Below are 16495 nucleotides of genomic sequence, written 5' to 3' on the forward strand. Positions count from 1 at the left end.
CGGCTGTCACTGTATGAATCCATGCATACCAGCACGCCATTATTAAATAGAGGCAATTTAGCTGAATCTGGGCTCAAGCAGGGGCTGAAGGCACAAGAAAATTACCAAGGGAAGTGGCCCCAAAGTCCATGGTCCCAGCACTGACATTTTATCTTCCCTCTCCCAGTCTCCACCTACGACCTCATGGGGAGGACCTTGTGATCATTTGACTAAGAAAGAGAAAACTTGTTTCTCATTTACAGATTGTTGTTGTTAAGTGCAGTGCCCTGTGTAGGATTTCTGAGGATCAGCTGGTGAATTTGAAGCGCCAGCCTTGTGGTTCCAGGTTGACAGATGGTTCTGTGACATATGCAAATAGGCAGCAGCAGCACTGCAGGCCTTTGTGGGACCTCCCTGAAGGACCGTAGTGAAGGGAAATCCCCTCAGTGAGCAGAACTTCGGTTGGAAAGAGAAATGGTTAGATGTGTGCTTATATTACCAGTTCCTGAGCTGTGGCCAATGGCTTGGATGGTCAGGGACTTGGAAGGAACATGACTGGAAAATTGGTGACAAAGAAGTGTAGAGAAGACATATGTGGTTGGACCTCTCTGAATGGGTCAAAGCAGTAAAGACATTTGTGTCTCATGTAAATGCTCACCAAAGGGTGCCCTCAACAGAGAAGAGTTTCAGCGGTCAGTGGACAGGATGATTTGTCCAGAGGAAACTACGCATCCTCTTCCCCAGTCACTCCTCCTCTCAATGTCCAATGGGCGCACTGCTGAGTGCTCCATCTGCCAGCAGCAGAGCCAACACTGAGTCTCTGATACCAGTGCCCATAGGATGATCAGTCAACATCCTAACAGCAGGTTGATTACATTGGTCTGTTCCATTGTAGAAAGGGCAGCATTTGTTCTTTTTTAAAGCTTTTATTGTGAAGTGAGTGACAGTTTACATGGGAGAACATCAATTTCGCACTCATCGTATTTCCTTACACTGCAATGATTACAATCCCCTCAACGCATCAGCATACAACAGTATATGTTGTATCCCCCTCCCCCCTGCTTTTTTATGTTGTATGTACACAAAAACATTCAGGAATATAAAATCATTTAAAAAACCAAAGGGCACATTCTGCAAGCCTTCTCTGCCTCCATCTCTGGTGTCTCTGCTTCTCTGGGTAGGGTCCCCCATTCCACTCATGCTCTTCTCCCTTGATGGTCCTAGGGTCCTCTGTTCCTGGACTGTAAGATGAACTCCTCCCACTTTTTGTCAGGCAACTTCTACCTTTAGGCTTGTGCCAATCGCCATTAGTCATGATAACAATTACTCACTATTGAATCATAAGAATTGTATCCCCATCTCCATTCACCAGACCTGTCTAAACAACATGAAAACAATTCAATGGGGATTCTACTGTCCCCTGAACACTCTGAAACTAGACTCCTCCTTGAAAACTTGTAAGCCAGTCACTTTGTACCTTTATATCCCTCCCATTTTAGGTAGCCAATGTCTAAGTTTCCTGTCCCTATCAACCCTGTACACAAAGGGAATAGGTTTGATCCTTGATGTGAAGACTCCTTCCCTCTCAGATGGTATTTTGAGCTACTACATCCATAAGTATAGGTCAAATTCATAAAACTGTAGCAAATTACATTTAATTCCTTTAGCAAATTTCTTCTATCTTCTCTAGTTGAGTTATGATCATCAAGCCATCCAAGCTAGTTCAAATAGGTACGATCTGCAAGTTTGGGCATTCTTGTTCATCTCCCTTACTTAAGTTATCAGCTGGACACTTTACTCTTATCTCTAGCCCTCTGTGGCTAGGTCAATGTCCATGGGCTTAGGAGTCCCCAGGTCTCACCACACTTCAGACTAACCAACCCTTCCTCTTCTCTCTTTCATCTCCAGGTCGACAGGAGTCTATGGAACATAATTGAACGCAGCCCATATTTTCATTGCAGCATTTGTTCTTACTGGGATAGACAATCTGAATACAGATTTGCTTTCCCTGAATGCAATGCTTCTCCCAAAACTACCATCCATGGACTTACATAATGCCTTATCCACCCTCATGGTATCCCACACAGCATTGTCTTGATCAAGGGGCTCACTGCTCAGCAAATGAATTGTGTGCAGTGGGCCAATGCTCATGGAATTCACTGGTCTTATGATGTGTGCCATCACCCTAAAGCAATTGACTTGATAGAACAACGGACTGACCTACTAAAGACACAGTTACATAGTTAGCTAAGTGACAGTATCTTGTCTTGTCAAAGCAATGTTTTCTAGAAGACTGTACGTATCTTAAACCAGTGTCCAACGTATACTGCTGCTTCTCCCACAGCAAAAGTTCACGAGTACAAGCATCAAGGGGTAAAAATGGGAGAACCACTCACTATTAGTCCTGGTGATCCACTCACAAAATTGGCTTCCCCTCCCCTTGACCCTATGCTCTGTGAATCTAAAGATCTTAATTCTAAAAGGAGGAGACTCTTCCCATCAGGAGACACAAAACTGATTCCACTGAACATGAAGTTAAGCATGCAACCCGGCAACTCTGGGCTCCTTATACCTCTGGATCAATGGCAAAAATTGAAGTTACCATATTGGCTGGTGTGACTGATTAGGTTTACCAAGGGGAAATCAGACTGGTGTTACATAATGGAGGTAAAGAAGAGTCCGTCCACGGGGATGGGCAACTTGGACATTGGCTACCCAAAATGGGGGGGCGGGGTGCTACAAAGGCAAGAAATGACTGGCTTACAAGCTTTCAAGAGGGAACCTAGATGGGTAGAATCTACACTGAGTAGAATCAAATCTGTCTAGGTGGGGGCTGATGAAAGGAAATGCAGATGGGTCTCTTGTGATACAATAGTGAATAATTGTTATCAGGACTGTTTGTGAGGGTCGAAAATGTAAAGGTAGATGTTTTATAGCAAGGAGGGGAGTGATTAACTTTTCAGTCTAGGAGCGGAGGTCCCTAGGACCATCAAGGGAGAAGAGCAGAGAGCGGGACCCTACCCAGAGAAGCAGTGATGCCTGAAATGGAGGCAGAGATGATGACATGGAGCGATGGAGCAGCTGGAGACTTTAGATCCACAGAGGGAGAGCACTGTGTACGGGGGAAGGATTGCAATGGAGGGGATTGTAACCATGGTAATGAGACGATATACAATAGAATGAATGTAAAACTAATGTTCTCCCATGTAAAACTATCACATAATTCACAATAAAACATTAAAAAAAAAAAGAGTACGTCCAGAAAACAGGAGAGCGCCCATGGAATAGCTCCTAGTACTACCGTGATCTGTAATAAAGTCAATGGAAAACAGCAGCAACCCAATTCTGACATAACTACCAATGTCCCATACCCTTCAGAAACACAGGCTTAGGGGAAGGGGAATACAGAATGTTAAGTGCTGTTGAGTTGGTTCCGCCCCATAGCGACCCTGAACAGGGTTTCCAAGGAGAAGGTAATTCTGAATACTGGTTGCAGACATGAGAGCTCAATTGTTTCCAGTATTTCTTTCTTGTATTGCTATATATATGTGTGTGCATACATACTAGGGGGGGCTTCAATAATGGAAAATTCCATTATTTTTCAATCCCACTTTTCCACAAATTTTGAAGCCCTCTTGTACCTAAAAACGTTGTTGTTGTTAGGTGCCATCCATAGTGGCCTTATGTGTGACAGAGAGAGACACTGGTCCTGGGCCATCACAATCACTGTCACGTTCAAGCCCACTGCTGTAGCCACTGTACCAATCCATCTTGTTGAGAGTCTTCCTTTTTTCACTGACCGTCCACTTTACCAAGCATGAAGTCCTAAAGCAGGACTGATCCCTCCTGATAACGTGTCCAAAGTACACGTCACCATCCTCGCCTCTAAGAAGCATTCCAGGGGCACTTTTTCTAAGACAGAGTTGTCAGTTCTCGTGGCAGCTCACGGTATAGCTAGTATTCTTCACTCACACCATCAACTCCTCTAGTCTTCCCTATTCATTGTACAGCCTGCAAATGCATACCAGGTGATTAAAAATACTTCGGCTTGGGTCCTGCATGTCTTAGTCCTCAAAGGGACATTTTTTGTAGATTTTCCCAACACATCATTTGCTTTCCTGACTGCTTCTTCCATGAGCGATGATTGCTGATACAAGGAAAACAAAATCCTTGACAACTTTGATCTTTTCTCTGTTTATCACGATGTTGGTTATTGGGCCAATTGTGAGGATTTTATTTTATTTTAAATGTTGAGGTGTAATCCATACTTAAGACTGCCATTTTTGTTCTTCATTGTTACTTTTAAGTGCTGTCCAGTTGCTTCCGACTCATAGTGACACTGTATAAGGTTTCCACGGGGGTGCATCTTTACAGGAGCAGAAAGCCTCATCTGTAAGTGTTTTAAATTCTCTTCACTTTCAGCAAGCAAGATTGTGTCATCTGGATATCATAGATGGCTAATTAAGCCTTTGCCCAATCTTGATAACTATATTCTACATTCTTTTTCATCTAATCCAGCTCCTTAGCTATGCTCAGCAGACAGACTGAGTAAGTATGGTGAAAGGGTACAACCCTGACACACACCTCTGCTGATTTTAAATCACACAGAATCCTCCTGCTCTGTATGACTGCTTCTTGAAGTCTTCTGGAATTTCCATTCTTTGCAATGCAAAACATCACTTCTTATGATCCACAAAGTCAAATGATTTTGCACAGTAAATAAAACAGTGTTTTAACTGTAGGATAAATCTCAAATTGTTCTTTTTTGCAAACAATGTGATGCCATTCCTCTTCAATTTGTTATTCCAGGCACAGCAGAACATGAATGTGTTTCAAAAAATTAAAGGTAAACATCTTTTTGGTATTCTCTGTTTCCAGGCAAGATCATCCATTTGATATCAGCAATGCTATCCCTCGTAGCATAAAATCAAAAGCCAATGATAGTGAAGGGGGGAGTAGTTAATCTTACAGTCCTGAACAGAAGACCCTAGGACTATCAAGGGAGAAGAACAGGAGCGGAATGTGGGACCCTATGCAGAGAAGCAGCAACACCAGTGACAGAGGCAGAGATGAGGACATGGAGAGAGAAAACAGCTGAGGACTCTAGACTCATGGAGCGAGAAAGACTGTGTGCTGGAGACCAGGAAGCAGGCTTGCAGAATGTGCCCTTTGGTTATTTAAATGATTACATATTCCTGAGTGTTTCTGTGTTGATACCCCCACCCCACCCCCCCAAAAAAAACTAAACCAAAGGGAATAGATGCAAATACTGTTGAATGATGAATCACAGAGGGGACTGTAATCATTGCAATGAAATGATGAGTGTAAAACTGATGTTCTCCCATGTAAATTACCAGTCAATACACAATAGAAACTTAATAAATAATAGTAAAAAAGCCAATAATACTGAAGGAAGAAGTCCAAGGTGCACTGAAGGCATTGGCAAAGAACATGGCTCTGTTAATTGAAGGAATAAAACTGAAATCTTTCAACGAACTGATGAAGCACTGGAGGCACTCATTCATCTCTGCCAAGACATTTGGAAGACAGCTACCTGGCCAACTGATTGGATGAGATCCATTTCTGTGCCCATTACAAAGAGAGGTGACCCAACAGAATGCAGAAATCATTGGACAATATCATTAATCTCATGCAAAAGTTAAAATTTTGCCAAAGATAATTCAAAAACGGCTGCAAACATAGACAGAGAACTGTCCGAGGTCCAAGCTGGATTCAAATGAGGACATGAAGAGAGATACACAGTGCTGATGTCGGATGGATCTTCCTTGAAAACAGAAAATAACAGAAAGATGTTTACCTGTGCTTTAGTGACTACACAATGGCTTTCAATGGTTGTGGATCATGACAAGCTATGGACAACACTGTAAAGTATAAGTATTCCAGAACACTTAATTGTGCTTATGAGGAACCTGTACATAGACCAAGCTGCAGTTGCTCAAACAGAACAAGGGAACACCAAATGCTTTAAAATCAGGGAAGGTGTGCACCAGGGTTGTATTCTTTCACCATACTTATTCAATCTGTATACTGAACAAATAATCCAAGAAGCTAGAATATATGAAAATATGAGGTATCAGGATTGGAGGAAGACTCATTAACAACTACAATATGCAGGTGTAGATACAACCTTGCTTGCTGAAAGCAAAGAGGACTTAAAATACTTATTGATGAAGATAAGCCTTTTGGTATGGCTTGCACATTAATATAAAGAAAACAAAAATCCTCACCACTGGACTAATAAACAACATCCATATAAGTAGAGAAAAGACTGAAGCTGTCAAAAACCTCATTTTGCTCAAGTAAACCATCAACACTCATGGGAAGCAGCAGTCAAGAAATCAAATGATGCATTGCATTAGGCAAATCTGCTGCACAAGACCTCTTTAAAGTGTTGAAGAACATAGATGGCAGTTTGAAGGTACGCCTGACTCCAGCCACGGTATTTTCAATAACTTCATATGCGTGCGAAAGTTGGACAGTAAAGAACTGATGCATTTGAATTATGGTATTGGACTGCCAAAAGAACAAATAAATCTATTTTGGAAGAAGTTTAGCCAGAGTGCTCCTTGGAAGCCAGGATGGCAAGATTTCATCTCTCATACTTTGCACCTACATAGTCAGGAAGAACCAGTCCCTTGAGAAGGGTATCAAAGCGGAGGGTCAGAGAAAAAGAGTATTCCCAATGGATTGGATTGGCACAGTAGCAGCAGCTATGACTATGAACTGTCAGATCGGCCCAGGACCGGGCAATGTTTTGTTCTGTTGTACATAGGGTCCCTAGAGTCAGTACGGATTTGATGGCACCTAACAACAATCCCTCGTTCCAAGTCCTATTCTGAATTCGGCTTGAATTTCTAGCAGTTCCCTGCTGAATTGTTTGAAACCACTTAAAAAGTGATCTTCAGCAAAACTCTACTTGCATGTGATGTTAATGTTACTGTTTGCTAATTTCCACATTCTTTTAGATCACCTTTGAATGGGCACAAACAAATGTGGATCTCTTTCAGTTGGCCAGGTTGTCTTCCAATTTCTTGGCATAAACTAAGTAAGCACCTGTAGTGCTGCATCTGTCTGTTCAAACATCTCAATCAGTATATTCCATCGACTTATGAAGCCCTGTTTTTTGTTAATGCTGACAGTGCAACTTGAGTTTCTTCCTGCAATTCCAGAAATTCTAAATTACATGTTTCCTCCTGAAATCGCTGAACTTCGGCCAACTCTTTTTGGTATTGTGACTGGGTGTTTCTTTGATCTTCCCTTGCTGCTTCCTGTATCCTTCAGTATCTTCCCCATTTATTGTTGATAAGGGCCATCAAGCCAGTTCCAACTCATAGCCAACCTATATAGGGCTTCCAAGGATCAGCTGGTGGGTTTGAACTGCCGACCTTGCAGCTCAACCTGACCTTGCATCCAACACACATTATCCTGCTGCGCCACACCAGAACTCCACCTTCCCCATAAGATCCTTCAATGCTTCCACTCAAGGCTTGAATTTTTCTTCAGCTTCCAGCTTAAAAAAAGCAAAGTGTGTTTTTCCCTTTGGGTTTTCTAACTCCAGGTCTTTCCCATTTCATGTACGATACTTTACTATGCCTTCACGAGCTGTCCTTTGAAATCGTTTATTCAGCCCTTTCAAGTCATTTCTCCCATTCACTTTAGCTAGTCTTCCTGTCTCATGTTGACATCGATTTTGGTCTTTTCTTCGGTGGCACACAACAACAACAAAGTTGTTCAATGTGTCCAATTTATTCTTGAGATGGTCTCAATTCAGGTGCGATACAGTCAAGGTCATACTTTGGCTCTCATGAACTTGTTTTCATCTTGGACTTGCAGAAGACCAACTGATGGTGTATTCCACAGTTGGCCTTTGGCCTTGTTCAGAATAATGATACTGAGCTTCTCCATCGTTACTTTCAACAGATATAACCAAGCTGATTCAAACGAATTCTATCCAGTGAGATCTATGCGTATAATTGCCATTTCATGAAAAATAAATGTTCCCCTTTCAAAATTCTATCATGTAGTTTCTACCACCAAGATCATACTTTCCAACTACTGCACCTTGTATTTTGTTTCCAACTTTGGCATTCCAATGACCAGTAATTATCAATGCATCTTGATTGCATTGCTGGTAATCATTAGGTGAGATACAAGTTGGTTAGAATCTCCCATTTCTTCACCTTAGGCATTAGTGGCTGGTGCGTAAATTTAAATAGTCATACTAACCTATCCCTGACAGTGTTTTACTTCAGACTAAATCTCAAAATGTTCTTTTTGGCAATGTGATGTCAGAATGTGACTGTGGTTCCAAGTAGTCCATACCAGTCTGTTTTAGCTCACCAACGCTTAGGAAATCAATTGTCATGTATTCAATTTCATTTTTGACGACTTCCACTAGATTCCTATTTTGTTCTGATGAGTGATGGAGATCTGCTGTTTCTTCTCATTGCGTAGTGACACATGAGCAAATGAAAGTTGTAAAAGCTTCACTCTTTGCACATCATTAAGGCTGACTCTACTTTCAAAAGGTAATTTTCCATGCCTTCAAACCTGAGGGAAATTTTCCTATCTATGAAATGTCTTTATTTCCCTCCTTTATTCCATAACTTACTATAAACACTAGGTATACATATGGCTATTGCATTTCCAGTTGTATGCTTGCTAGTTGTTATCATGTTAGCTATAAGCATGACTGACTGTCTTTAGTTAGAAACTATGTATGTATGGTTCGAGGTACATGTACAGGTGACAGGTACCAAGCTGACAAGGAGTGGACTGCGATGGTTTATGTTATGTGTCAACATGGCCCAGCCATGGTCCTAAAAATGATGTAATTATGCCCATTTTGTGATCTGATGAAAGGGGGTGTGGTCTGCATCTAATATATACAGATGCTCTGGCAAATTTCATTCTCTCTTGAGTCTGCATACAAACTTGTAACCTCTAAATTGTTTTTACCAGGGACAGAAACTATCCTCGTTTCTAAATTCACCTTAATGAGAATAAGGCAAGTGGATTATTGAGGGAACTTGTCTGCAGTCATTCACAGATCACAGAAACGTACTGAAATATGTTTGGAATAAACTTGTGCATGCATGAACTTGAACCCTAGCAGCAATCCCTTTATACTTACTATCAATATTCCTCCAAAGAGTATTAATATTTTTGTTTTAATAGGCAGTTAAATTTAGTTGGACTGAAACTGCAAACTTCTGTCTCCTGGGCAGTCAACCCAAAACTCAGTTCAGTTCATCTCGGGCGAGGCTGTTAGCAGGCTGCTTGCACACGTTTGTATGTGGTTCAAGGATCAGAGGCTTGGGCAGAACGCTAGACTCTCAATCGCTGGCTCTTTCCTTCCAGGACTTTCCTGGCTAACTAACTGTGTGATCCCGATTCTGTCTTCTAGGTTAGACGGTAAGTTGTTTTTTGTTTGTTTGTTTTTTAAATCCAACCTGCCTGATGTCAACATCAGCCTGCTTTTTGGCTAAAGCAATTAAAATGGGTAACAAATTTCATGCAGTCTCTTCTTACAAATTCAAGCCTCTTTCAGAATCTGCCTGCTTTTGTTCATTCTCCAGAGTCTTTAGTGGCTATACCCAGGAAGGTAAGGTACAGTAAGCGCTTACTAATTGGCCATACCAAAAGAAAAACCATTGTGCCCTGTGATTTAAAATTTACTGTGTATAGATTCACTTTGAGTCACATCAAAATAGGGATCATTCTGATCTTGTTTTATAATTCACTTCCCCCTCCCTCCTTTACGTATTCCCCTTTTAACAAAACTTCTGCTAACTGTTCAATATGTGGTCTTCATTAATAAATGATAAGCACTTTCCACATAACAGCAGGCACTCTAACTGTAAGAGCAAAGTGACATTAGTGCACATTCTAGATATATTTGTGTATGTGCAAAAACAGGTGAGTAGAAGGATGCCAACTCTGACACTGTCTACAACAGTAAAAAATGGAAAATAAAAAATCCCATTAAAGGAGAAATCTTCATAAAGGACTACTATAGCTGTTAAAAGGAATAGAATTACACATATTTCAACATGAATGGAGTCTAAACACCTAGTGTTGAATGATAAAAGTTACACAACAAACTATTATATAATATTTTGTAGGTAATATTAACAAAAGTTTAAAAAACACTCAGACAACAATACTACAGCTACACACATTGAAGGGATGTACCGGGCCCTTTTTGCCTCGGCTACACCCTTGCTATGTGTGTCAATAGGGGATTGTCTCTGAGGACTGAGAGAAGGGAGGGGTCACATGTTTCAGTTTGGAAGCAAATATGACCAGCAATGTTAACAATTACGAGAAGTTACTTGTACATCTACTAGAAATATGGGTGTCCGTATGTCTTTGTACTTTCTATGCTTTTCCAATTCTTTGAGAAAAAAGTTTTTGAGGGGAAAAAGACTACTAATACTCCGTAGATGGCGGCACAGTTCTCTGCTGCACGGCTATGGCGCAACACACCCAATCAGTTTCCAACTGCTAAGGCAGCGAAACTTGGTCTACTTTGGTCTCTAGCATAGATAATGCCACAGCAACTATCTTTCTAGCGGTTTTTGAACTTACTTTTTCCTTAGGATTAACTATTAGGGAAAAAAAGCTAAGTTAATTCTATGTCTTTGTTACATATGATTAAACTATTCTTGCATTGAAACAAAATACGATAGGACGAACGTAAAGATAATGTTCTCCCATGTAAACTATCACATATTTCACAATAAAACCTTAAAAAACAAAAAAACTTGGTGTGGTGTTGTAGAATAAGCACTTGACTGTGAACCACAAGGTCGGCGGTTCAAACCCTCCAGCTATTCTTCAGAACCCTGTATAGTGTTGCTATAAATTAGAATGGATTCGATGGCAGTGAACAATACAACAAGTTAGTTATATGCCTACCTATATCCTTGCATCTTTGCTAATTTTGATACACAACAAAGACAATTAAGTCTGTAAGAAAAACAACAAACAGTGCACAGAATCTATGCCACCTCTTACACCCATGTGTGCCAGAGCAGAGCCGTGATACCCAGGATGCTCAGTGGCTCCTTCTTTTTGGCAGTAATCACCAGGACTTTTTCTGAGGAGTCTCTTGGGGTGAACTCAAACCTGTGACCTTTCAGTTAGCAACTGAGCGTAGTTAGCTATTTGTGCCACTACAGAGACTCCAGTATGTGAGGCAAGGGTCTAATTTTCTTTTTATCCACAAATAATAATAGTCTATCACACTTGAGTTATTGAACAAATCAGAATATCATCTTAGACGGAATGAAACTTTGGTTTCATTAGGCACTTGTATATAATACCATAAAACAACAAAAGAAAAATATTTTTGTTTTCACTTATTTTCCCCCAAATTTTAGGCAGAATGTTAACTGTAGAACTGGTTCTGTATAAGAAAGGAATACTATTCAGATATACTTTCTGAAACTAGAGATTAATATAAACCAGGGATGGTTTACATTTTTAAAGATTTATTCATTAAATTGTGAGGCTGTAAGTAAGATAAGCTCTAGACTTGTCAATGCAAGGTCAGCAGCGCAAACCCATCAGCCACTTCGTGGGAGGAAGAGGCGGCTTTCTGCTCCTGCATAAATTTCCAGCCTTGAAAACCCAATGCAGGGTACAGGGTCACAATGAGTCAGGATTGACCTCATGGCAGTGAGTTTTTGTTGTTGTTGTTTATTCAAGAATGAAGACCATTTGAAAAGGTGTTCCATTTCAAAACCTGCCAAACGGAAGACCTTTCAGCTTCTCGGTCTAACTAAAGCAAATTACCATCTATGCAGAATCTGCTAATTATAGAATTTGGTTAGTGACAAATATCCTGAAATTCCACAACCCTTTTAATTTCTCACAGTAGATTCAGTAACTCAATAAGAATTACTACTAATTAATTAGTGTTTACATTACATAGTATTTTATGTACTATAAAGAGCCCTGGTAGCATAATGGGTTAAGCGCTGGGCTGCTAACTGCAAGGTCGGTAAGTCAAATCCATCAGCTGCTCCTTGGGAGAGAGATGAGGCTGCCTGCACCCGTAAAGATCTACAGTCTCAGAAACCCTACAGAGACTTCTGCTTTTCCCTACAGGGTCACTATAAGTCACAATAACCCCATCTACCCACTGAAGGGAGTTATGTACTTACTATAAAAGCCTACAAACAGGGCAACATAATTACCACCACCATATTACAAAAGAAGACGTGAACCAGTTATACCAGTTGTCTAAGGTCATGCTAAAGGGAAGAATTTCCCAGAATTAAAAAGTACAGTTCTTGCAGCTTAAATTTCTATATGCCACACTGATCACAAGAACTTCCTTTAAGAATTATAACAAGAAATCAAGGAGAAACTAAAATGCAGTCGGCGAATCATAGTACTGAAATGATACTGAAGACAGCTACTTCAACATCCCCCCACTTTACAGATAAGGAACTGAGGCCTCAAAATGTTTGGGAACTTACTTACTCAAGGCCATACTTCTAGACATAGAAAACAAAAACTGTAATCTAGCACTCCTTAATCCAAGTTCAGTGATCTTCAATTACGACGGTAAAATGCCTTGATGTTTTCACTGATAATGATCAACAATCCATTTAAGACCTCTTTAATGTGTTCTTTAAAGAGCAAAGATGTCAGTTTGAGGAATAATACGCACCTAACCCAAGGCATGGGATTTTCAATAGCCTCATATGCATGTGAAATTTGGACAGTGACTAAGGATGACCGTAGAAGAATTGATGCATTTGAGTTAAGGTGTTGGAGGAGAATATTAAAGGTACCAGGAATCGAGTGCCAGAAGTACAAATCAATCTGTGTTGGAAGAAATGTAGCCAGAATGCTCCTTAGAAACCAAGATAGTCAGACTTAGGTCATATTATCAGGAGGGACCAGTTCTCAGAGAAGGACATCGTGCTTGATAAAGTAGAGGTTTAGCTAAAAAGGAGGAGACCCCAACGAGATGGACTGGCACAGTGGCAGCAGCAGCGGGCTTAAGCACAGCAGCAGCGGTGAGGCTAGCCCAGGACAGGGTAGTGTTTTACTGTGCACAGGGGTCGCTATGTGTAGGAACCGATTCGACAACACCTAACAACAACAGCAATCCATTCAACAAATACCTATCTGGTATCTACTATGGGGCAGGTCCTGTACTAGGTGCTAAATCTGACAAACATTTACTATGCTGTGTGGAGTATAGGATAAGCACTGGACTGCTAAACACAACACTGATGGTTCAAACCCACCAGTCGGTCCTTGGGAAACCTGTCCAGGGTCGCCATGACTCAGAACGACTGCTACAGCACCTAACAACAACAGGCACTACACTACGTGCATTTTCACATTTAATTCCCACCACACCATTAGAAGGGGAGTGACAAAGATTATCTCCATTTTATACCTTAAAATTTAAGAAGAGCAAGTAATTGTCTTCAATATAGGAAATGCCTTTATCAAAAGTATGGTATGATCAAACCTATAAATTAATTTTAATCCTAAAATCTCATTAAAATTTGAAAAACATGGACTCTACTGTACTGCTAGCAATGAGCAGACATTATGTGTAAAACCTGGTATTAAATGAGTCGTGGGGGACTCTTATTGGGGGGGGGGCTTTAAAAATCCTTTAAAATAAGCCCTAGAACAGACGTCAATTGAAGTCACTGAACTAAAAGTCAACTGCTAGGAAAGTGCTAAGTCAAGTAAGCAGAGGATAAGGAAAAAGCATCTAGTTCCAGCTTCAAGAACATAAAATGAGGTCCACAGTAGAAGAATGCATCTGCTCGCTTTAAGAATTACTCTCAAAATACTACTCCAGTACCGGGCTACCTACTTTCAGAGCATAAAACCTCTGTGGTATGTGATAAAAACCTCTGTGGTACATAATCATAGTAATTAAAAGTTCCATTTACTGTCTTTCCCAGCAGGAATTCCTTAACTTTGCTGAACAGATTTCACAAGGCTCACATCAAAAAAGCCCACGTGCTAAGTAGTGCTTTTATTACAGAGATTTAAAAATAAACATTGTAAACCTTTTCCCACCAAACAGTGTTTGCATCCTAGCTATAATTTTCTAAATAAAAATCACAGTCTGAGAGAAACCGTTCTCTTAGAAGGCAGCAGTCAGAGCCGAATTAGCCCCATGCAGTATTTCTAATATAAATGGTTACCTGAGAAGTCGGCCAGAAGTCTTGCTAGGACATGCTTGTCTACCAGTTCAGTCTTGCTAAGGTTGGAAACTGTATCTACCCTAGTAGTCTCTTTGACAACAGCAGGCTTTTCGGACATCCTGAGATCAGACTTAGGCTTGCCATTTATGTGTTCTAGGATGTCACACGATCTCTGTGGCCAACCAGAGTCTGCAGCAAAAGTGCGCGTGTGCTGAAGTATTTCTTCAGAAGGAGATTTTACTTGGTCTGGGGGAGAGGCTGATTCCTTGGCTTGTCTTTCACCGAGCTCTTTAAGGGCTTTGATTGTGAGCTGCTCTTGTTCCAAGTCAAGGGATACCACTGGAGTACCTGGCACAGGGAAAAACTCCTGACGCTCACTTTCATTTGTTTCTTTGCTTTGTTCAATATACGTGCTTCTTATGCCTTTAACTTCCGAGCCACGTGACTCACTTCCATGCAAGACTTCTACAGGAAGAGCTGCTCTAAAGTCTGCCTTCTTCTCTGAAACTGCTTCAAAGGCATTTCCTTCATCTTTAACCACTAGTCCTTTCTTTCTGGTTTCTATAAAGGCTGCTTTCAGATCCTCTGGGGAGGAATCATCTACATCTTCAACAACATTTCTCCCACAGGATGATTCCAAACAGGCAGAAGTTGTCATATTTAGAGAGAGGAATTCTGTCTCATTATCCTCAGTTAAAATGGGCTTTTTGGAAGCAACTTCACTCACACTGCGGGGCTGCTTCGCATCTTCTGCTATGACGTTCAGATCAGGTATTTGTGAATGGGCCACCTTATCAACTGGACTCTGGCCAAGTCCACCAGGCTGAGCTGGCTGTGCCTCTGAGTCACTCATGGCCTCTTCAAAATTTTTACATGTTTTGTTTCCTCTACTACAACTGGGAAGCTCTCTGATCTCTCTCTCACCTATTTTCACACCTGCACTCGGAATGGAAATAGGCTTCTCGGCCGGAATTTTGTTACTTTCAAATGACACATCTGCTGTGATGTCCTCTATTACTGTGTCATCAGACTCGCCAGAGCTATCAGCCTCTGTTATTTCCCCCAACACAGAGCTCTGCCAGTTCATTTCATCTTTCAGGTGGGCATCAGGCAAAGTCATTTTCACTGCAGTTCCTCCAGAACCCAAAGCCACACATTTCTCAAAGGAAGATCCAGGTAACTCTGAAAGTGTGTCGTTTTCTTCCTGCATGCTGCCTCGCGTGCTTTTGAGGCCGATTTCTTTTGTAGAATCAAGGTAGCCTGGTGTGGCCGTTTCCTGTGGGAGACATGTTTCTGACCATCCACCTGCTGATTTAGTGGCAGGACTGTTGCCATTAATGGAACATACAGTAATTTTCTGACACGTGTTAGTTTTAAGATTTACAATTGGGATTTCTGAATTATATTCACCCGTGTCAAGTCCTGTCATTTTGGGGATGTAATCAGATTTATCAGACTGTTGTTTTGCCTGGGAAACCAAATCCCAGGTCAGTATTTCATTGGTAAAGTTATGCATATCATTCACACATCTGGACACCTCTTCCAAGGCTGCAGTCGTATGTGAAAACTGTCGAGTGAGTAAAGCCGAGGCTGGGTAGCGGCCCATCTCTTTACTCCTCAGTGGAAATACTTTGTCTTTTGTCTCAGCAAGGTCTGCAGATGATTCTCCATCAGTGTGCATCACCCAGCTACCAAAACCACTTGTGCTCTCTTTATAGGCGTCCTTAAACTCTCTATCAAATGCTGCTTTGTCAAGAATGACTTCAAATGGCGATTCGGGGGAATCTTTGTCAATAACATCACCTCCCGAAACTTTGGATGGGGATGCAGAATGGGTACAAATGCCTTCTGCCTTAGACTGTGCGGTGGCTGGTTTCCGGTCTGTTAGCAGAGTGAACTTGTCACCGGCATCCAAGGCAGTTTTACTTGGTACCTCGTCTCGGTTCTTGGCCTCTTGATCTTTATGCATTTCCATCTGACCAACTTCCTTTGAGGGAAAAGCCGGATGCTCTGGGAAACTGGCTGGGATGGAAGGACGGTTACAATGACCTCCTCCTTCAGCAGTAACTGGAACGTCTGATCTGTCTTTCCTTGTCCCCTGGGGCTTTTCCTTGTTCGCATCCAGAAGAGTCAAGCAGTCTTTTCCTTCTTTGGTTAAAATAGGCTTGCTGCCTAGCATGTGACTTTTTTCACCATGTAGGGTTGTGAGGTCAGTGTTATCTATTTCAGAAGATGAAATACAGGAAGAAGTCACAATTTCTGGAGGTGTCTCATCTGAGCAAAGAGAGCACAATGCCTCTAAG

The 16495-nt window shown here is 41.3% G+C and overlaps 1 protein-coding gene across 4 annotated transcripts in view; it reads right to left on the minus strand.

The window, feature by feature from the left end:
• Positions 1–16495, minus strand: part of RTN3 (reticulon 3) — an 81057-nt gene that overhangs the window by 30885 nt on the left and 33677 nt on the right. The window contains exon 2 of one of the 4 annotated variants that reach the window (XM_006861007.1): positions 14193–16214. The exons of 2 other annotated variants lie outside the window; for them this stretch is intronic. In XM_006861007.1, the coding sequence (XP_006861069.1) occupies positions 14193–16214 (2022 nt within the window). Of the gene's footprint in view, positions 1–14192; positions 16491–16495 lie in introns of all 4 variants that reach the window. One more of the 4 variants, XM_006861006.1, reaches the window with a different exon arrangement.

Source organism: Chrysochloris asiatica, unplaced genomic scaffold (assembly GCF_000296735.1).
Source record: "Chrysochloris asiatica unplaced genomic scaffold, ChrAsi1.0 scaffold00040, whole genome shotgun sequence".
Lineage (NCBI taxonomy): Eukaryota > Metazoa > Chordata > Mammalia > Afrosoricida > Chrysochloridae > Chrysochloris > Chrysochloris asiatica.